Consider the following 21,787-nt stretch of genomic DNA (forward strand, 5'->3'; position numbering starts at 1 on the left):
CTATTATTCAAGTCTGCCTGGTACCACTTACTCTTTACTGCCTTTTCCCTAATTATTGTAATTATTTCTATCTATTACACACTTTCTATCACTTAATTCCCATCTACTTATTGAGATACTTCTAAACTTACTAGGTTTGATTTTCATTCTAGCCCACTTTAGATTCTTAGTAAGTCTCTCAAGTATTCTCTTCATACATGGCACTGTTGTAGTCATCAACATCATATCATCCATGTAGGCCCTAATTGGTGTAAGGCGTATGCCATCCTGACGTCTCTCTCCACCTACAACCCACTTAGAAGCTCTAATAATTATCTCCATCACCATTGTAAATGCTATTGAAATTGTACACCCTGCCATAATGCCTATTTCTAGCCTCTGCCAACCTGTTGTTAAACCTGCTGTACTTAGGCACAGTCTAATATCCTGAAAACATATTCTTACTAAGTTAACAATTACTACCGGCACTCTAAGATAATCAAATGCTTTCCAAATAAGGCTGTGTGGCACTGAACCAAATGCATTTGCTAAATTCAGAAATATAACATGCAAATCTTTATTCTCAATCTTGGCTGTCTAAATCTGATGCCAAATCATGCAAGTGTGCTCTAAACACCCTGCAAAACATAGTATTCCTGTCTTCTTTACAGTAGTATCTATTAACCTATTCCTTTCTAAATAACTAGCTAATCTCTGTGCAACTACTCTAAAGAAAATCTTCCCCTCTACATTTAGGAGAGAGATCATCTGGAACTGATTCAGTTCTGAGGACTCTTTCTCCTTTGGAATAAGAACGCCTCCTGCCCTATGCCATGCACTAGGAATAAACTGTTTCTCCCAAACTATTTGTGCACTTTTATAAACCCGGTAGGGGACTCCATTTGGCCCTGGAGCTGACGAAGCCTTTGCACGCCTGAGTACCTCCTCAACCTCCTTCCACCTTGGTGGTCTAACATCCATCTTATGAGCTATCTCTCCTAATGGTGGCATGTCAGGTTGAAGGCCTACTACTCTACACGGCTCAAATCTGAATATGTATTTCTTAGACACTCTTCCACCTCTGCCATTGTTGCTTTAAGCTGCCCTTACTTTTCCTGGTTAAACAACCCTTTAACAAACTTAAACGGGTCCCTGTAAAACACAGTCCCTACATATTCTTTCTTCTTTCTCTTTTTCCTAAGATATTCAGCCCTTCTAAGTATTGCTAGCCTGCTTCTTTTAGATTTAAATTTAAGATATGATGGAGCTTGGTCATTAAGAGTTTTATTTTCGAGGAGAAGATTTTTAATTCTATTTTGAATTTAACTGGAAGCCAATGAAGAGTAGCTAAAACTGGAGAAATATGATCTCTCCTGTTAGTTCTCATCAGAACTCTGGCTGCAGCATTTTGGATCAGCTGGAGGCTTTTGTCACGTTGGGTGTGTGGAGGACCCGGATGTAGAACAAAAACCACTTTTCAGCAAAAAGCTCGGTTTAGCCGGTACACCAAAAAAACTTTGACTGTGACAAAACTAAATTTGAAAACACTTGGCAAAACAAAACCTAACTATGACTGTGAAAAAAATTGAAGAAACGTAACTTGGACAAACATAACATTGCATGAGTGACTTGGCTTGGCATCCATGACGGTGAGGATCTGGCTATGTGCATGAGAAAACCTTGAAACTAAATACTGGGGAGGGTGATTGGTGATGGAGTGCAGCTGAAGTGCAGCCAAGAAATTAACATAACAAAATTAACATATGTGACCGCTTTTCAGAGAATTTGCGGAACATCCCAGTGATAAAGAATTACAGTAGTTCAATCTTGAAGTAACAAATGCGTGAACTAGTCTACATCAGTCTGAGACAGGATGCTCCTGATTTTGGCAATATTACGAAGGTTAAAGAGGGCAGACCTAGAAACCTTTTTTATATGTACATCAAATAATAAATTCTGGTAAAAAATAACTCCAAGGTACTGTAATACCAGAAGCCAAGGAAATACCGTCTAGAGTAACTATATAACTAGACAATTTCTCCCTGAAGCACTCAGGTCCAAAGATAATGACTTCCGTTTTGTCTGAATTTAGAAGCAGACAGTTCTGAGTCATCCAGGTCTTTATGTCTTGAAGACATGCTTGTAGTCTGACCAACCTATTGGTTTCATCTGGTTTCATAGATACGTACAGCTGAGTATCATCAGCATAGCAATGGAAATTTATACCATGCTGTCTGATAATGTTACCTAATGGAAGCATGTACAGAGTAAAGACAAATGGTCCAAGCACAGAACCCTGAGGAACTCCATGACTTACTCTGGTGTGTGAGGAAGATTATTAATTTACAAGAACAAATTGGGATCTATCAGACATACGACTTAAACCAGCCTGATGCAGTTCCTTTAATCCCAATTACATGTTCAAGTCTCTGTAACAGATTTATGTGATCTATTGTATGAAATACAGCACTGAGATCCAACAGGACAAGTACAGACACAAGTCCGCTATCAGAGGCTAAGAGGAGATCATTGGTAACTTTCAGCAGTGCTGTTTCTGTGCGATGATGCACTCTGAATCCTGAGTGAAACTATTGTAACAGATTATTTCTGTGTAAATGATGAAGTTGAGCTGCAACAATTTTTTTAAGAATTATAAGGAAAAAAGGGAGATTGGGCCAGCTAACACTTCTGAATGAAGAGTAGGTTTTTTAAGTAAACGTTTAATTACAGCAATCTTAAAAGTCTGAGGTACATATCCCGTCAACAAAGACAGATTGATCAACTCCAATATGGAAGTTTTGATAGAGGAGAAAACCTCATTGAACAGTCTGGTTGTTATTGGGGATCAAATACAAGGCAAGGCAAGGAGAGTTTATTTGTATAGCACAATTCAACAACAATGTGATTCAAAGTGCTGAGACATTAAAACAGAAATAAAAAGCATGATTTAGAATTTAAACAAAAAAAGAAAGAAGAACAATAGATAAAATCAGAACAATAAAGATAAGATTGAATAAAAATGTAATGAAATGATAAATATGAAATATAAGACAAAATAAACTAATAAAAATGATAAAAATGTAAATGATGATAAAATCAGTAGTTAAAATATGATTACGTTTTGAAACTCAAGGTTATTTGGAGCTCTATTCAAATGCATAGAGCGTCAACCTGGACTTAAATACTCTGAGTGTTTCAGCTGATCTGAGGCTTTCTGGGAGTTTGTTCCAGACATGTGGAGCATAGAAGCTGAATGTAGCTTCTCCATGTCTGGTTCTGACTCTGAGAACTGATAAAAAACCGGATCCAGATGACCTGAGGGGTCTGGAAGGTTCATAGTGGGTCAGGAGGTCACTGATGTATTTTGGTCCTAGACCATTCAGAGCTTTATAGACATAGGATCAGAACTATAAAGTCTGTCCTCTGATGGACAGGCAGCTAGTGTAAAGACCTCAGAGCTGGACTGATGTGGTCCACTTTTTTGGTATTAGTGAGGAATTGAGCAGCTGAGTTCTGAATGAGATGAAGTTGTCTAACTGACTTGTTAGGTAGACCTGTAAAGATGCTATTACAATAATCAAGCCTACTAAAGATGAACGCATGGACTAGTTTTTCCAGGTCCTGCTGGGACAGCAGATCTTTTAACCTTGATATATTCTTAAGGTGATTGTTGGCTGACTTTGTTATTGCCTTAATGTGTTTTTCCAAATTTAGGTCTGAGTCCATCACTACACCCAGATTTCTGGCCTGGTTGGTAGTTTTTAGGTGTATAGATTGAAGCTCTGTGGTGACCTGCAATCATTTCTCTTTAGCTCTAAGGAAAATTACATCAGTTTTGTTTTTGTTTAGCTGGAGAAGTTGTGGCACATCCAGTCATTAATCTCCTCAATGCATTTACCAAGGACCTGTACAGGGCCTCGGTCTCCTGGTGACATTGTAATATATGTCTGTGTGTCCTCTGCACAGCTATGGTAGTTTATTTATTTATTTATTTTTAATCTGTGCCAGTGGGAACATGTAGATGTTAAAAGAAGAGGTCCCAGGATTGAACCTTGGAGAACGCCACATGTGCTTCTTGTCTGCTGAGATGTAAAGTTACCTATTGACACAAAGTACTTCCTTTTCTCCAAGTATGTTTTAAACGAGTTTAATACAGTTACGGAAAGACCCGTCCAGTTCTCCAGTCGTTTGAATAATATATTGTGGTCAGCTGTATCAAAAGCAGCACTGAGATCCAGTAAAGTTAAGATTGACATTTTTCCACCGTCTGTATTCAGACATATGTCATTAAACACTTTGGTCAGAGCAGTCTCAGTGCTGCAATGCTGTCTAAAACCTGACTGGAAGGTATCATAGCAGTTATTTTGTGTTAAAAAGAAATTAAGCTGTTGAAAAAACGCTTTTTCAATGATCTTACTTAAAAATGGGAGAATTGAGATGGGCCTGTAGTTGTTCATTTGTGTCTTGTCAAGATTGTCCTTTTACAGCAGAGGTTTAATTACAGCTGTTTTTAGTGGCTCTGGAAACACACCTGACGTTAAGGACAAGTTCACGATCAGTAACAGGTCTGACAACAAAATCTTTGAGAACCCTTTGAAAAAACCTGTTAGCAGGATGTCTAAACAGCAAGAGGAGGAGTTCAGGTGACGTAAGATGTCCTCCAGGTTTTTACTGTTTATGGGTTGAGACAGTGTCATGGTGTTTAAATGCGGTACATATGCTGAACCTGCTGCTGATGTACCAACAACTTGTATAATATTTTGGACTTTGTCTGTGATGAATTTGGCAAAGTCATTGCAGGCCATGGTGGAATGAAGTTCAGTTGCTGCTGACAAAGGAGGATTTGTTAGCCTGTCAACTGTAGCAAATAAGGCCCGAGCATTATGACTGTTTTTGGTGATGATGTCAGAGAAGTAGGATTTCCTTGCATTCCTCAGTTGTAAATTATAAGAATGAAGTTTCTCTTTATATGTCATAATGAACCTGGAGATTTGTTTTTCTCCATCTGCGCTCAGCTTTCCGACACTCTCTTTTCCCATTTTTCACCAGTGTGGAATTTCGCCATGGAGACTTCTTCCTTCCAGAGATAAGCTTCACCTTGATGGGAGCAATAGTATCCATACCATTTAACATTGTAGCATTGAAGCTACTGACGAGCTCACTGACTGAACCCCCGGACAGGGCAGGTGTTAAAGAGAAGACCTGGTTAAAGGTCTCACTACTGTTTTCAGTTACACACTATTTTGAGATCACTGCTGTTGAGACATTTGTGTGCACTGAAATCGTACTCTCAAAGAAAACACAGGAATGGTCTGACAGGCCCACATCAGACACAGTAATCTTTGAAATGCTCAGACCCTTAGAGATCAGTAAGTCTAGAGTGTGCCCCCTATTGTGCATGGCCTCTGTTACATGCTGAGTCAGCCCAAAGTTGTCCAGAGTGTTACTCAGGTCTTTAGTTCCTCTGTCCTGAGGGTTGTCCATATGGATGTTAAAATCACCAACAATAATTATACAGTCAAAATCAACACATATCATAGACAGCAGTTCACTGAGGTCATCAGAAAAGTCTGCACAGTATTTGGGGGGCCTGTAAACATTCAGAAACGGGACTCTGGGTGAGGCCTTCAGCTGTATAGCCATATATTCAAAGGACTGAAAACTTCCAGGAGATAACTGCTTACATTGAAATGATTAATTGAAGATAGGACTGCGACCCATCCTCCTCTCCTGCTCACTCTGGCCTCACTGATAAAACTGTAACCAGGAGGGGTCGACTCAATGAGAACAGCAGCACTATTATTTTGTTCCAACCAAGTTTCAGTTAAAAACATAAAATCCAGGGTGTGCTCAGTGATAAAACCATTAATTAAGAATGTTTTCCCAGCTAAAGACCTAACATTTAATGAAGCCAACTTAAGTGTTTTAGAGTTATTATTTGCCCCCTTGTGTTTGGGAGCAGTCTGTGGCACACAAGGTATGATCAGTGGCAGATTTAGCAATTTGGGGGCCCAAGGCGAACTTAGCTAGGGGGCCCTTCAAAACCGTTCTTTTAACACTTGCACTTGCATTTAATAAAGAGAAGAATGTGAGAAATAAGTTTAAAATATAACACCAGTATATGTAAAAATACACAATTTTTATTTTTTTTTTAAAAAGAAAACTCACCAGACAGTTGTGTGAGTGAGAAAGAGAGAGAACTTAGTTGGAGTAGTAGAGAGTGGGTGTATGGGAGTGAGGTTGATGTAAAGGTGACATTGCTCTACTAATGCATCAGTGGTACACTGTGCAACAAGGCATGCTCATTCATTTTGAATATGCTTACTGAGGTATGTATCTGTGAGCTGTTTTTCTTGAATTCTCCACAGATGCTCCTTCATGACGGGGTCAAATTGAGCCATTAATTACACTTGTCCCAGGAAATTGCCATTGCCATATTCATACAGCTTCTCTCTGTGTCCTCTAAATGCCAGATTATGCTCAGTGAGATGGCTACCAATGGCAAGCAATCTTTTTAAAATTTCTTTCCATCTAGTAGCTTCAGCATTTATGAGATCCTGTCTCACATGATCAATAACTGTGCCACTTCGAAGGTGAGTGCTCAGTGTGTGCCAGGCATCCATGTGTGAGATGTGTTGGGCAGACCTCTCATGTTGCTTAAGGTGAGCTTGGAGGTTTTCCCAGTTGCTAAAGCCGGTGTTGGAGCTCAGCTGTGTATGTCCATCACCAAAAAGCCGGCAACAGAAGCACATGACAGAATCCTTGGACTTGCTGTAGACTAGCCAGGACCTGTTGATTTTCTCCCCGTTCCTCATTAACATGAAATAATAGACTTTTGTGAATCGAATTCTTCGTTTCGGGGTAACTCTAGCTCAAGTTGAACAGGTCCTTTCATCACAATGTTGCATTGTTCCCTCTCGTTAACAACCGCTAGCCACAGCGCCGGGTCATCTCCCAATACTACATCACTTTCGCGGTGTTCAGAAGACTCTGGGCTACTCACCAACTCATCAACTATTTCTTCCAAATTGGTCGGCTTGTCATCCATCAGCTCGTCTGATAGCTCATCACATACTGGTAGCTCCCCTGAATCTTCAACGACTGGCTCGACATTAACGTTGTTAGAGTCAACAGGCGTTGTTGGCACATTAAAAAAAACTTGTAAGTTTGGGGTGCATAGCGTTCTTTTGTTTTGTTTCCTCCCGCTTTCTCCTTTTATTATTAGCCCCACTTGGATATTGTCGCTTCATTTTAAGTTAACTGTCAACAAACCGTACTTGTCACTTCCACTTCATTTCCGACTTTCGCGCTGACGTTTGGGCTTCACGCGTTCAGGCAGGGAATAGTCCATTATAACAGGAAGGGGGGGGGGGGGGGGGGGATATAATACGATTGGGGCATTTTCATGTTTTTTGTTTGTTTGTTTTTTGTCTTTGTTTTCCATTTAAACATACACAATTACAATTTATAAACACAATGGTTTGGGGCTACTGTCCAGAGGCCCCAATCCCTGCTTAACGGGGAGGGGGCAGCTGGTCGGGGGCCCCCTCAGGTTGGGGGCCCCAGGCAATTGCCTACCTTTGCCTTCATGGTAAGACCGCGTATAGGTATGATTAGTGTCTTTAAAGATCTTTTAGAGTTCAACTCTCTGTGTTTTGACTGGGTCACATTTCTCCTTCTGTCACCTAAAAGTACAGAAATTTAAAACCTTCTGATAAACAGGGTTCCAGCTTGTCCTGGGAAAAGTCAAGACTGTCATAATCTTTGCAGCCCGGACAGGAGGGGGAGGGGCTGAGCTCCGTCGCTTTGGCTGCTCTGGTGGGGGAGAGGCTTGGTGGTGAACCTTTGGCCGCTCTGTTGGGGGGGTTTATGGGGGACAAAAAGGGATTGGGCTGGGGGGTAGATCTGAGCCCAGAGTTGACCCCCTCCATCATCTGCTCAGTGAATTTCAGGTGAGAGGAGGAGTGAGAAAAGGAGGGTGAGAAGCGCGATGACCTGTCAGGGGTTTGGGGGGCAGGGGAAGGTCCTGGTCCTGGTCCTTAGTGCTGTTGAGAGGGTTTGGGGCAAATAAAGACCCCTCTTCTTGCCTCTGATGTCTCTCCTTTTCAAAGCTCTTCTCAGGTGGGGGGGGCAGATGGAGTTACTCCTCAAGGTTTCTGCTGGGATTTGTTTGTTCCTCTCTATGAGATAACTCCTCGTTTATCTCAGGCTTGGCACAGAGCACAGATAGATGACATAGGAAATAAAACATGTTGGAGGTGAATAGTTTCAACCCTGACTTGTTAAAATTAAATCCATTTGCCTTAAAAAGATGCCTGCGTTCCCAAAAATTTTTTAAATTATTAATAAAATGCACTGAGTGTTCAGCACATGCCAATAAAAGCCATTTAGTCAGTGCCAACAACCTGCTGAATCTTTCCTCTCCACCTCTGACGGGTGGTACAGGTCCACTAATGAATACAGTTACATTCAGCGGGCTCACTGGGTTTAATAATCCAATACAGTCCCGCTTCAGAACCTCAGATTGTTGCTTGGACACATCGTTTGCAGAGGCGGGTCCAGAGAATTTTTTTGTGGTGGGCACAAGGGGTAACAACACTTAAACTGGGGGGACCACCCAAAAGTAACAAAAAATTGCTTTTCTTGACTACATTAAACCTGCTGGATATTCTTACCAAGTGGTAACACACAGAACATGAAGATGTTTGTTGTACAAAGTTAGTCAGAAGTTAGTGCTTCTAGCTCTGTACAGTGAACATAGCAGTTAAACAAACAATTATGCATTCCGTATCACAATCAGATCAAGTTCCACTTAACGTTGAGCTCAACTCAATTACAATGAATTGAATTCCAATTGGCTTGAATTGGACTATATTATTTAAGTACCTTGAGATGACAATTGTTGTAATTTGGCGCTATGTAAATAAAACTGAACTGAATTAAATTCCACTAATTTGGAGGTGCTGACACCTGCCGTGTTTGCTGCTGAACTACCTCACAAACTCGTCCTTATCCAAGGCCTTGGCTCTCTTGGACTCCTCACTTGGCACCCCAAGATCACTCAGTCTTTCATTGTTCGTGGTGGTGCGCAAGTGATTTTTGATCAGTTTCAATGCAGAAAAACTGCGTTCACAGTACCTGTGCTTACAGGTAGGGCCAGAGCAGTTTTGCACAACCTGAACAGTTCATAGAAGACTTCTTTAAATGGTTCCAGGAACTCTGTAAATCAAGCAAACTGGTGAGATTCTTCATTCCAGCTGTCTCCTTTCTCTCCCAGATCCGCTTCCAGATCCAAAAAGCTGTTGCTTTTAGGATTGAGTTCCTGAATCCCTCTCATGATGAAAACCAACTGTGATTGGTTTTTGAAAACCATCTCTATAGCTGAGCATTTATACGGTCTAGGATTGGATAGTAAGCAGTCTTACAAAAATAATCCTTGCCGATGTTACTGTAACGCTGACCAAGTGTGGACATGACAACACTGTCGTTAAGAGTAGAGCTTCTTTTAGGTTGCCTTTTTAGACATCCTCTCTGTGCTGAAGTTGCACTGCTGAGCCATGCTTAGCACTTCTGTCCACAGCTGGTCTAAAAATGATTCATCTCTGTATTTTACTATTGAGTCCTGCAGTGCCTCAATGAGGTCAATTGCTCGGGCGAGGTCCACTGATGAGGACTGCAGCATATCACTCAAAACCTTTGTATCTCCAAGTATTCTTCTAAAGGTTGCTAGAAGGCCAATGGAATCTAGGTTTAGCTGCCCTCGCAGTCCACATGCCTCTACACTTCTGTCTCCATTATTCTCCTCATCAATGTCATGAAGGACTTGTAGCACAGCTGGAAGTCGGTCCATTAGGTTTCGACAGGCATAATACCTGCAAGCCCACGTAATATCACTGAGTCTGGGCAACTCTCGAGGCAGATCCTCCTGATACATTGAGTGCTGTATGTCCTGCCACTTCCGGTGGACAGAGGAACGTGTCAGAAACACATAGAGGAAAAAAAAGCATGATGCATCTGGAACTGCTCTGACTGTGTCCACAATAACCAAATTTAGGCAATGTGCATTGCAGTGCACATGAAAGGCATGCTTGGCCAAGGACTGTATCCTTGCAGACACACCACTATGCTTGCCACTCATCACTGAAGCCGCATCATAGCCCTGCCCCACCAGCTGTTCTCTATATTCTAAACTGTACTTTGGCAGGCTATTTTTTCAGTTAGCCCAGCAGCATCAAGTTTGTCTGCATGCTCGATATGCATGAAGGTTTCATGCACTGTACCTCTGTAGTAGTAGGCTACCTGAGTACTAATGAAATCTGTTCCTGTTTTTTTAAGTCTGCAGCAAGAATACTGAACACCCCACTTTCTTTTACCTCTTCAATAATGTCCTTTCTCTGCTCAAACCTCTAAAATCTCATTCTGAATATGGTTGCTGGAGTACTTGGTATTGCTATGACTCATTTTCTGTTTTATTAAGGGGATTATTCTATGAGCTCCAAAATGGCCAAAACGTTGCCCTTGTTTCCTGAGTCCTCAGACTCCCGAAGGCCATGCTGTGCTATGTTCTGAGTGACTGTGCAGAGCAAAACATCAGCAACTGTTTTGATGTACTTCCTCTACCTTTTCTTGGTACTGTTTGTCCACTGCCTGGAGTAAAGATGTATTGTTCTCAACACCCCTCTGATACTCCGTCCATGCCACCATGGCATTAAGATGGTGCTCTGCTCTAGCATGTAAGCGGAAACCTCCATCTTTGTACATGGCCTTTTTCCACTTTGAAAAGCCAGTAGCTGAGTTAAACGTTGTCTCCTGAACAGAGGGCAGCAAAAAATGTCTGCATGCAAAACAAAAAGCACTATCCTGGCACTGACAGTATTCAAGCCAGGTATAGTCTTTATGCCAGGAAGCGCTGAAGGCCCTGGTCCTACCCTGTCCGTGCTGAGCACGAGGGAAGGTCTTCAGGATAGGTTTTGCAGGACCTGCAGCTCTGGTTTGAGAAATGTCTGGAAATATTCAAAATAAATCCAAAATGAGTCTGTTAATAGTCATGATCAACACTGACATTTAAAGACAAAAATATGCTTTTGTTCTTGTTCCCACAGCCAATGTCTGAAAAATATAGGAATAGAGGAATTAAGAAGAAGAAGAAAAAGAATTAAGTTAATTTTTAAAGATGTTTAACATTTTATTTAACTTTTTAAAAGTTGAGTTGGATCATTAAGCAATGATAACTCCAAAGTAACATTTAGATTGTCAAGATTTAGCTTTTTAAATATATTAAGGGGGGACAACAACTGCATTTCAGCAGCCAAGTAATACAAATAAGTAATTCACATGTTGCTGGTGAAGGTTAATAGCATTTTTAATAAATATTCTACCTTGTGGACCTTTTGGTGTAGCAAAAGTAGCCTGAACTGGGAGGTTCCTGTTGCTGGTGCAGCTGCTGCAACTGCTGGAGCTACTGGAGCTCTCATCTGAGTCAGCATGGTCGCCAGGTTCAGTCCTCTCCCTTTGTACATCTGAAACTTTTGAGTGACACAGTCAAAATTTCATTAATTCTATTTTTAATTGAACATACATGATTCAATTTTATTTTTAATTAAGCGTACATGATTATGTTTTTATAACATATAGCATAAATTGCAGATATTTAACAAATACATACAATACAAATACAACATTTATGTGCATAGTGCCCGTTTTATACCGTGATTAAAAAGGAGGTATTAAAAGAAACATTTAAATTGCTCCATTCACTGAATAACTTAAAATTGCGCAGAACACGACATTACACATTTGAAAGCTTTTCCCTCATACCTGCATTTTCACCTGGAGGTCCAAGAATGCTGGTCTGGCCCTGGATATTTTGCTCTGTACTAGCAGCCAGGCCAGGCTGCATTCACTCTGACACTCATATTCCTCCTGGTCACTTGCATTCTCCCTGCTAATTTTCTTCTTATTGAAGAAACTAAAGATATCTCCCTACCTTCATTTCATACTGTTGTAATTGAAAATGTGTCCACCAACGCAATGAAAAGCAACATGTTATTTGTACTGTACCAACACCACAGTAGCAACAGTGATATAATACTGTTGTTGACTGTTAATTAAATTCAGTGTTGCCACGTGTACGATAATTATTGTATTTGTACGATAATTTCGTCCTGTGTACGATCACTAATCCCAAAAAAGGCCAAATATATGATAATTTGACCATTCTGTGAATGTGTGGTTGTAATCGGTTGTAATCAGCCTGTCGCAACTGTGTGTCTGACTTTTTTGTGAACCCTGAAGGCATTTCCATTTCCATGTGACAAGTTTCAAGCCAATCGTGCTTTTCTATGTGAGCTACGAATGACGTGCATGCGTTTGCCTCAGAAGTTCCTAACAGTAGTTGGCCTCCAGGCCTCATGATATGGCTCATTAGTTCCCACTCGTCATTGTTTACGGGGACATTTAGCCTAACGCAACTGTGGGGCTGCTGATGAATCCATTCCGTACTGACGCAAAGCCGTGAGTGCCTGTTATACGTAGTTTATGCTCCCATGTGATGTCAACGACGTCGGTACTTAGCTATGTCGCCGATTACCACTCCGCCGTAACCTGACGTGCGCCTCCCAAAAATTCTAACTACTCGTCGCCTCGACGCGGGCCGTAAGGGCTGTGATTGGTCCCCTCAGAATGTAATTTCCAGCAGTTACTTTTTCCAGATTTTATGTCTGTATACGGCAAAGAATCACTTCTTTCCACTTCTTCTTTGAAGACATTGGAAATGATCTAAAGTGGATTTGCACACAATGAATTGAAACACTGGTTGTTCAGCCTCATTCAGCCACGTTCATCCTCGGCTGGTCGTGCAGACCACCCCCGCGAATGTCTTCTCTGTCGCCTGTGCTTCAACATTTGCAATTTAAGCATTTGTTCTTCAATATTGATGAGCTCCGACTGCAAATACAGCTGCTCCACCTCGGTTGCCATTGGTTACTGTTGTTAACTGTGACCGGAAGAAAAAGCAAGGATTCGGCCATAACCACTGAAACCACACAAACATACAGCCACACCTTCCTACCGGCATGGAGAATTGCAGAGCAACTGATCCCTCGACGCAGAACTTCGAATGCTCAATGGAAGACGTCACGTCGACGCTGGCAACGTTCCGGACTAGTGTAAATCTAGCTTTAGACGCTATTCAACACTCGAGTGACTATAGTGCATCAATAGACTTGTTATTTTGGTTATGACAGGTGTACGATAATTTCCCTCAAAATACGATAATTTTATGTCTCTGGTACGATAATACTACATTTCCCACCTGGCAACACTGATTCAATTCAACACACGACAGACACTAACTTCACTGACACAGTGGAGAGATCTACGTTTATCCAGATGGAGAGCTAACTAAAGTTAAACACACCTGCAGTGTTGGTTAAGAACAGTTTTGTATACAAACTGAACCAAGTTAGGCCCAACCGCCCATATGGAACAGAGGTTGGCAAAACATTGTTGTGAGAGTCTTAAAGAAACTGTAGTATTATGTTCTTACCTTAACTGCACCTCAGAGCGTCACGTAGCAAAAAAGTGCGCAAAGCCACTTCCTTTGTCTTCTTTCCAAAATAAAAGCCTTCGTGAGTTCTTAACACAGTGTAGTCACATTTTTTTTTTAGCTTTGCTTCTGTTTAACATGCAGTCACTGTTTACCACTAGTCAATGACCAATGATCAATGACCATTGGTGGGCCACAGGCTCAGCCTTTAGCTTTCTCTGTGGCCTTTCACTTTTCAACAGGTTTTCAGTCCTTAACTTGCTGTTTTGGGATGGATGGCCATCCAATAGAGATCCAGAGTCCTTCAACAGTGGAGCAAATCTGTTCTGCAGTTTCACACTCAGTTGTTTTGGAGGTTTGTTGTTAACCTTCCCATTCACAGATGTCCAGTCCTGTTTCCTCCTATGTACAGGGGTAGAAGAGCTCCTCTGTCTTGTAGGAAGTGAAGGCCGGTCGGTTTCACTTCCTCCCACGTCCAGGAGACGTGATTTACATTTTGGTTTTGCAACGCGAGAGTTCCAGGGAGGATTATTATTCGATGATTTATTATAATGCACATAGTTTACTTTCTTGGTTGTGTTATCTGTTCTCTTTAGATGTGTGTTAGCTTGCTCATCTCCACTGTTTTGAATCAATAGCAAGGTTGTTTCATTTCCACACAGTTAATTTAACTGTTCAACATTATCCTTATTCCATGAGCCAAACTATTATAATTCTGGCTTGTTAAAATTATTGGCACCCAGCATATATACAGTACATGTAAATTTGGCACAAATGCATTTGTTGTTGCTAAACATAGTCTTTAAGTCTAAGTTAAAGGCTTAGTTAAGGTTTTTATTCCAGCATATCCTCTAATACCCTGTTGCAGTCTGTTGTTCATGGGCACTTTCCATTTTGGATGTATCCCAAAAGCTATATCATTACAGATATTTCCCGACCTATGCTGATATGTAACCTTTGTGCTTCAGAGGATGTTGGGCATTTAATCACCCCTGCCAAAAAACTGGAGGACACCATCCGCTTGGCCGAGCTGGTGATTGAGGTACTTCAGCAGAATGAGGAACACCATGCTGAGGTCAGTATGCCAGTCTTCATGCATACACGTGTATTTGCTTACACACACACACGCGCACACACACAAACTTACACACACATAGTTAAATCACAGCACACCATATGTGCAATGAAGAAACTGAAGAGATAGAGCAAGATCAAGAGCAAGATAGGTGTAGCTGTCATGTTAAAATGGACTTGTCTCTTACACTCTTAAATTAGTGTTTAGTTCAGACATGGGCAAACTAAGGCCCCCGGGCCTTTTTAAATCCGGCCCGCCAAACTTGTCCAAATTATAGTAAAAACCCATGGATGTGTAAAAACCTCATTCATTTCCCTTTCCCTGCAATACCCTTGTTTCCCCGATAGATGGCGCACTAGTCTAGACACATTGACTTTTGTTGGAGTGTAATTTTCCAGCTACCATTTCCCCCCTTCGGTAAAAATGAGCAGGCCAAAGAAAAGAAAAGTGGACGCTGAGTGCTGAGTGTTTAAAGAGTGGACAACAAAATATTTTTTCACTTAAGTCCGATCAACGGCTGTATGTCTGATATGCCAAGAAATGGTTGCAGTTTTCAAAGAGTACATTATCAGCCGTCACTTTGCCACAAAGCATGCTAACTACGCTAGCAAGCAGTCAACACAAGAACGGGCGGCTACTGCTCAGAGGTTGGCAGCTAATTTACAGACTCAGCACAATTTCTTACACGGACAAACTGCGATTCAAGAGTCAAGTACCAAAGCATGTTTTTTGCTGGCATTCAAGTTAGCAAAGGCTAGCAAGCCTTTTTATCTGAGGGATAAATGACAGTTTTGAGATAACGGAGGAGCTTTTGAGCATGGAGTCGCTGAAGGGGAAAACGCGAGGAGAGGACTTATATGAACAGGTGTCTGCTGTCATCGAGAGAATGAAGCTGCCTTGGAGTAAACTTGCCAGTGTCACCACAGATGGATCGCCAAATTTAACTGGAAAAAACCTTGGGCTGCTGAAAAGAATCCAAGATAAAGTGAAAGAAGAAAACCCGGACCAGGATGTTATTTTTCTTCACTGCATCATTCATCAAGAATCTCTGTGTACTGACTGAAATGTGAGTTTCTCTACTGTGTTTTGAAAAAAATAGCAACTTGCGCATTTACGCACAGCAGCTGTACAGTAGATTAATTAACACGCCGCACATCGCTCTCAATTTAAAGACCCGTTTCTTTCGATGGGTAATAATATGTTCTGAATGTTGAAATTGATTCCATTGATTTTTTTTCAACTAAATGTTGATTTCTTTAAATCTGCACCTTCTTCTGTCTGTTTTTCATACATTTCAATCCCCAGGTTTGATAAATTACATTGTGTGTCCAAATGCTCCTGGCCCGGCCCCATTCTGGCCTGCATGTCAAAAAGTTTGCCCACTCCTGGTTTAGTTTCTTATTTGAGTTATATTAAATAGTTCTGTTCTGGCACCTGAGCATGTAGCAAGGCACACATCACTCAGCTCTATATGAACTGCATGCACACTGAGAGAGGTAAAGATCACTGCCCACCTCTTGCTGTAAGCAGCATCTCCACGTGTGTGTCAGGTAGAGATAGTCCAAAGCCCAAATACGTGAATGCCTACGTTGTTGAAAGGTGGCTCTGTGCTTAACCGGTCTGAAGGGAGTTCGGCCATCTTTTGCTCAGCTGTCCTTCCTCTGAGCTTGATACACATCACACACTTGAACATATGTCTCGCAACGCACCTCTTGACGCCAGTCATCCAAATGCCATCAGCGTGTACATAAAGATATGTATGTATCTGTATCTGTATCGCTCCCTCCGTAAAGATACGGCCTTGGTGCTTAACTCTCTTGTGATAGTAACTGATGAGCAGACCACCGATTTGGCTGCGACCAGGGACAATGAATGAGGTGAAAGGGTGCATTTCTTCTGTCTTGAGAGTTGAATGACGAAGTCGGCCCCCAGTTCTCAAGAGTCCATCACTGTCAAAGGTAGGATCCAACTTCTTCAATGGACTGCTCTTCGGTATGCTCAGTCCTTGCTTCAGATGAGACATCTCAGTGTGATATGTTTCACTCTGGATACATCTAATGATAACCAGTCTTGCTTTCAGCAGATTGTCAGATATGTGGATCTTTGAACATTGATGCCAACCTTTACATCCTGTTTTTCATTGTGTGCTCTTAGTTCTCATGGTCTCAGCGATGTGAATCAGAGTGGCGATAGCTCTGATGAGAGACTGCCAGGTTGGAACCTTTCAAATCGCTCAGTCCAGATTTGTGTCGGTACATGTCGTGAGGAGGCAGCACACTTCTGCATCAGAGTCTGTGTTCACAAGGCCATAAGATGTCTCCATAGGTGCGTCTTATTTCATGGTTAGCTGCAGGAACTCGGGCCCGATGAGCCAGCCTAGTTGCTACATCTGCTGGATTCTGATTGGTGGATATGTAGTGCCACTGTTCGGGGCTTCCTGATGCACTCCACTCTGTTACTGACATACACGTAAAATCTGTGGGTAACATTGTGAATATAACCCAGCACAACTTTGCTGTCGGTGTAAAACTTCATGTCATCAATCTTGACATCCAGTTTTCTGGACACCAGCTCCGCAATTTCGACAGTGAGGACCGCAGCTCCCAGCTCGAGCCGTGGGATGGTATGTACAGACAAAAGAGCTATTTTAGCCTTCCCAATGACAAATCCAACGTCCAAATCCAACTTCAAGTAGGCCACTGCAGCGATAGCCTTCACAGAAGCATCCGAATAGACGTGCAGCTCTACGCACTGAGCGTTAGAAATGGATGTACTTGTGTAGTAATGAGGAGTCTCAAAGTGTTGGAGAGCTTGTAATGAATCTCTCCAAGCGATCCACTCTCCTTCCTTATCTACTGGGAGGGGCTCATCTCAGTCAGTGGTGTCTTGGGTTAGTTCTCTCAGCAGAGAATAGAGATTGGCACTACTAGGCCAAGCGAATCGAATAAACTATTCACCGTAACAAGTACACCTCTCTGTGTGAAAGGTTTTTCTGTTCTGGAGACCCGAAAGGTGAATGTGTCTTTGCGCAGGTTCCAATTCAGTCCTAAACTGGACTATGTAGGTTAGGCATGCCCAGCACACCTCGCGCAGCTTTGAGTAAGCTTACAGCTTCATCTTCTGATGGCAGTGATGCGAGGCCATTGTCTACATAGAACTCTCTATGTATGAACTCTCTTGCTGCAGAGCCCAACTCTGGTTCACCATAGAATGCAGCTCGTCTGAGGACGTAGGTGGCCACAGCCGGAGAAGGACTGTTGCTGAATACATGAACCGCATCCGGTACTCGACAACCTTATCTGTAGGGTCATTATTCTTGAACCACGTGAAACGAAGAAAGTTTCTATGATCTTTCCTCACGAGAAAACTATGAAACATCTATGAAATATGAAACAAACTATTGGTCGTGTCTGGCCCGGTAAACAACACATCATTGAGAGACACTCCGAGGTGTTTTGCGCTGGAATTGAACATGACTCTGATGTTGCCAGACTTGCGCGGGTTGTACACTCCAAATGTGGGGAGGTACCAGCTAATGGTGGAGCCAGCTCTGCATGATTGAGTGCGACAGAAGGACTTAACTTAGCTTGCTCCCTGTTGTTAGGCATGCGTACTCTTGAAGGACGTAAAGGAAGAGGAGCTACCCAGTTGTTTCCTTCATTGATGAACGCCTCTTTGTCCATTAGTTCGATAAACTGTTTGTCTTCAATAGAGGGGGCAATCTCATTGTCCTCATCTGTGCTTTGGGAGATGTTACTTCCCAAAGAATCACCTTCAGAGCGTTTAACTGGCATGCGAGCGAGTGGTGAGCTCTGCAGTCTCACTTACAAGTTCTCACTTGTAATGTGATGTTCTACAAGGCTCACTTAGTGGACTTGTAGAACATCACGCCCGAGGAGAAGGAGGATCTGAGCCTCAGGACCAAGTAGAGGAACATGCTTGGCAACAGAGGTGAGTGTGATAGTTAGCTACTTCAGGAGGAGGTATCTCCGTCCTATCTTCAGGGATGTAGTTACACTCTATGAGAGTTGGGAGGTTTATGCTGAGTTTTTGCGACAAAGTTTGTGGCTCTCCTCCCAGACATCTCAGTGAGGCCAGCACATATCCGAAGTGTGTAGCGTGACTGTGCCCTCCAGTTCCAAAGAGGTCAAAGAACTCAGATCTCGCGAGTGATCTGTTGCTCTGATCATCAAGGATAGTGTAGAGTTTCACCGACCTGTCTGGCTGACCCTTGGGATGAACTGTGATTAGGCAAATCTTTGAGCAGGAGCACGGGGGATTACCCTCTCCACAAACCTCTGTACACTTTGAATTCACATTAGGAGACTGCCCACCCTTCTCCTCTCCGCCGTTCTCTGACTCAGGGGTCTCGCTAAGTCATGGCGCTGGTCCAGGATGAAGAGCCGCTACATGTTTGTCACTGCTGCACTGTACTGTGATTTTGAATTCTTTGGCATAAAGTTTGCTTGACGAACAACATCTAAAACATATGCCAGCTTCTTTAAGGTATGCTTTGCATTCTTTGATCGTTTTAGATCTAAAGCCTCTGCCATGTTTAAGGGGGTGAGGCTTTTTGTGAATAGGACACACGGGGTCCCTGTATATTCAGAATCAAGCACAGGAGAGACCTCTGTCTTGTGTGAGGAGATGAAGCCTCTGGAGCTACTCATCTTTATTACTGTGTTATTTGGTTTCATTATTGTGTCTGCTGATAAGGACAGAGAGAAGCTTGGGTCATTGCGAATGAAGGCCTCTCTGCATACGAACTCAACAAAGTTGGAGAATGGTGGGAAATGTACCTAATAATGTGCTTTGTAATTACTACTACAAGCGATACATTTTTCCTGGAGACTGAATGGCAACTTCTCTACCATGGGCGTCAGACCTCTCGCAGTATCCAGGCAAGGTAGTCCAGGTAGGTTCCCCTCACGCTGTGCTGATGCTAGCTCTTGTAGCAGGTCGGCCAGCTCTCTGAGCTTTTGCGGCTCTTTATTAGAGACCTTGGGAAATTTCTCCAGTCTGTCAAAGAGAGCTTTCTCTATCATCTCTGGCGATCCATCACACTCCATTAAGACGAGTCCACACCATTCCTAGGCTTTGGGCTGGGTCGCTGATGTGTACAGCTCTAATCCTCTTCACATACGCTGAAGACTGTGGACCCAGCCACTTGGATAGAAGGTCGAACTCCTCACTTTAGGTAAGGTCTGTTCCTTCAATGGAGTTTAGGAAGTTCGACCTCCATGCCCAATAACTTTCAGGTCGATCGTCTAATTCGGTGATGCTGGAGCTAAGCAGTTCCCAACAAACGAGGAATCTTGCAATATCCCCAAACCCTGTACAGTCAGCAAAGGGAGTTTGAGGAGTCAAACTTGCTGAAAGTAGGTATGAATAGCTGTTTTGGCCTCATAGTGTAGAAGTTATGAGTGTCATCATCAGGATCTGGCTTCAGTAGAGGAGTGGTTGGATATGTGGTGTAGTGTCTGTGTGACCATCATAGAGGTTTGGAGTTGCACTGTTCAACTTAGCGAGATAGTATAATTGAGGCTGATTCTGTGGCGGCTCAGTGAGTACAGGGTTACAGCCTTCCTGTAAATGACGCTCAGCATACTCACTGGTCCTTTCCTGTGGCAATTCAGGAGGAAGGGCCCCGACGTTGGAAGCTCTGGAGCCTTTTTCTAAATCTTGTGCTGTAGACTCGAGAGCTACTCGACAGCTACAATCTCTTTGTCTAGCTTCAGTGTAGCTAGAGCAGCCTCCATCAGCCTTTTCTATTAGCAGTTCATGTTCTTTCTAAACAAAGGATGTGCAGGCACGTGCAGCTAAGACTTTAGCTTGCGCCTTACCGGGGGCTCAGCTGCCATTCCTTTTCAATGTAAGAAGGCTGCCCAGAGTACAATCCATGGTGAAAGAGGGAACAGGATGTATGGATGGATTATTATATATATCTGCTAGTTGCTATACATATAAGCCCAGTCCCTTTGGCCGTTTCCGGCTTCTCTGGCCGCTTCCGGCGGCAGAAGAAGTAGAAGCGGCGGGTTGTGAGCGTCGTGAGCAGCTGTGGTCGTGAGCGGCTGTTGTCGTGAGCGGCTGTGGTCATGAGTGGCTGTGGTCGTTCACAACGCTCCCCGGTTAGTCGCTGCTAAGCTAGCAGATGAACTTCTTGAGCTTGAGCTGGACTCGCTAGAAACTGACCTGGCAGCAGCACCCTATTTCACTGATGAGCCTGCCTTCTGTGAAATTCTGTGCGCAGCATCCATCTTGAAACATACAGGGAGATTAGGCTGGCACTGCTGAAGCTTCTAATGAGGAGTCTTTCTCTTTTCATGAAAGTATTTGCCGTACAGAACCCGCTGAGTTGCTGTGTTTACACTGTTCTGGCACTGTTCTGGCGTAGCAAGGCATACATCACCAGACAGCTAAACACTTTTTAACTTGACTGAAGTGGCTACGTAGCTTCAATGATGAGTAGACAGGACGTGCATGAACTCCGTTTATTGAAGATACAGCGTTTCATGCCAAGCTGTTTTAATCATGTGAAACTGTAAATACAATAACGAAATAATGTAAATAAATATATAATCCAATTCAATATGAGCAGAACTTTGCAACTAATCATGAGACTCGATAGCTGAAGATCATCTGACCTGAACAACCAATGAGGATGCGGACATAAAAATGCTGTGAAAAGGCTGCATTCTTCTTAAAGACCACAGGAGGCGCTATAACACTTCACAAAATAAAACACATGCAACATCACAAGTTCAGTGTTCATACTCATGTAAAAAAGAATTGGCTTTTAACCAAAATTTTCAAAAAGACTTACTATCAAAATACTATATTTGATTATTAGCCTGATGGTTAACATAGGAACATTTACAGAAATGAGTGTGTCCTTATAAAATGAATAAGATCAAGTCAAGGAAATGTTGTTCTTCTTCATTAAAATGGCATGTATGTAAGTCAAGAACATTGTATCATTAAAAACGTTAAAGCTTGCAGTTAGTGTACTATAATGCTCTTGAGGAGTCCTCCATATCTAAAATTACCAGACATTTTTTACTTCATTATATCAATTTGTGTAATTTATAACATCCACATAATATTACAAAATATTTGTAAAATATTTTACTTTCATCAATTTAAATGCTTGATGTCACGTCTTGATTGTATTCTCATTTACCTGTATT

General features: G+C 42.3%; 1 protein-coding gene across 3 annotated transcripts in view; it reads left to right on the forward strand.

Annotated features, from left to right (window-relative positions):
* Positions 1 to 21,787, forward strand: part of LOC140303953 (calcium-dependent secretion activator 1-like) — a 654,602-nt gene that overhangs the window by 380,987 nt on the left and 251,828 nt on the right. For all 3 annotated transcript variants that reach the window (XR_011915222.1, XM_072382948.1, XM_072382947.1), the window contains exon 18: positions 14,494 to 14,600. Coding sequence is in view for 2 of the 3 variants with exons in the window: in XM_072382948.1 (XP_072239049.1) it covers positions 14,494 to 14,600 (107 nt within the window). In the remaining variant the exon portion in view is untranslated. The remainder of the gene's footprint in view (positions 1 to 14,493; positions 14,601 to 21,787) is intronic.

The sequence above is a fragment of the Leuresthes tenuis genome, unplaced genomic scaffold (assembly GCF_036924035.1).
Source record: "Leuresthes tenuis unplaced genomic scaffold, fLeuTen1.0.hap1 SCAF_3, whole genome shotgun sequence".
NCBI lineage: Eukaryota > Metazoa > Chordata > Actinopteri > Atheriniformes > Atherinopsidae > Leuresthes > Leuresthes tenuis.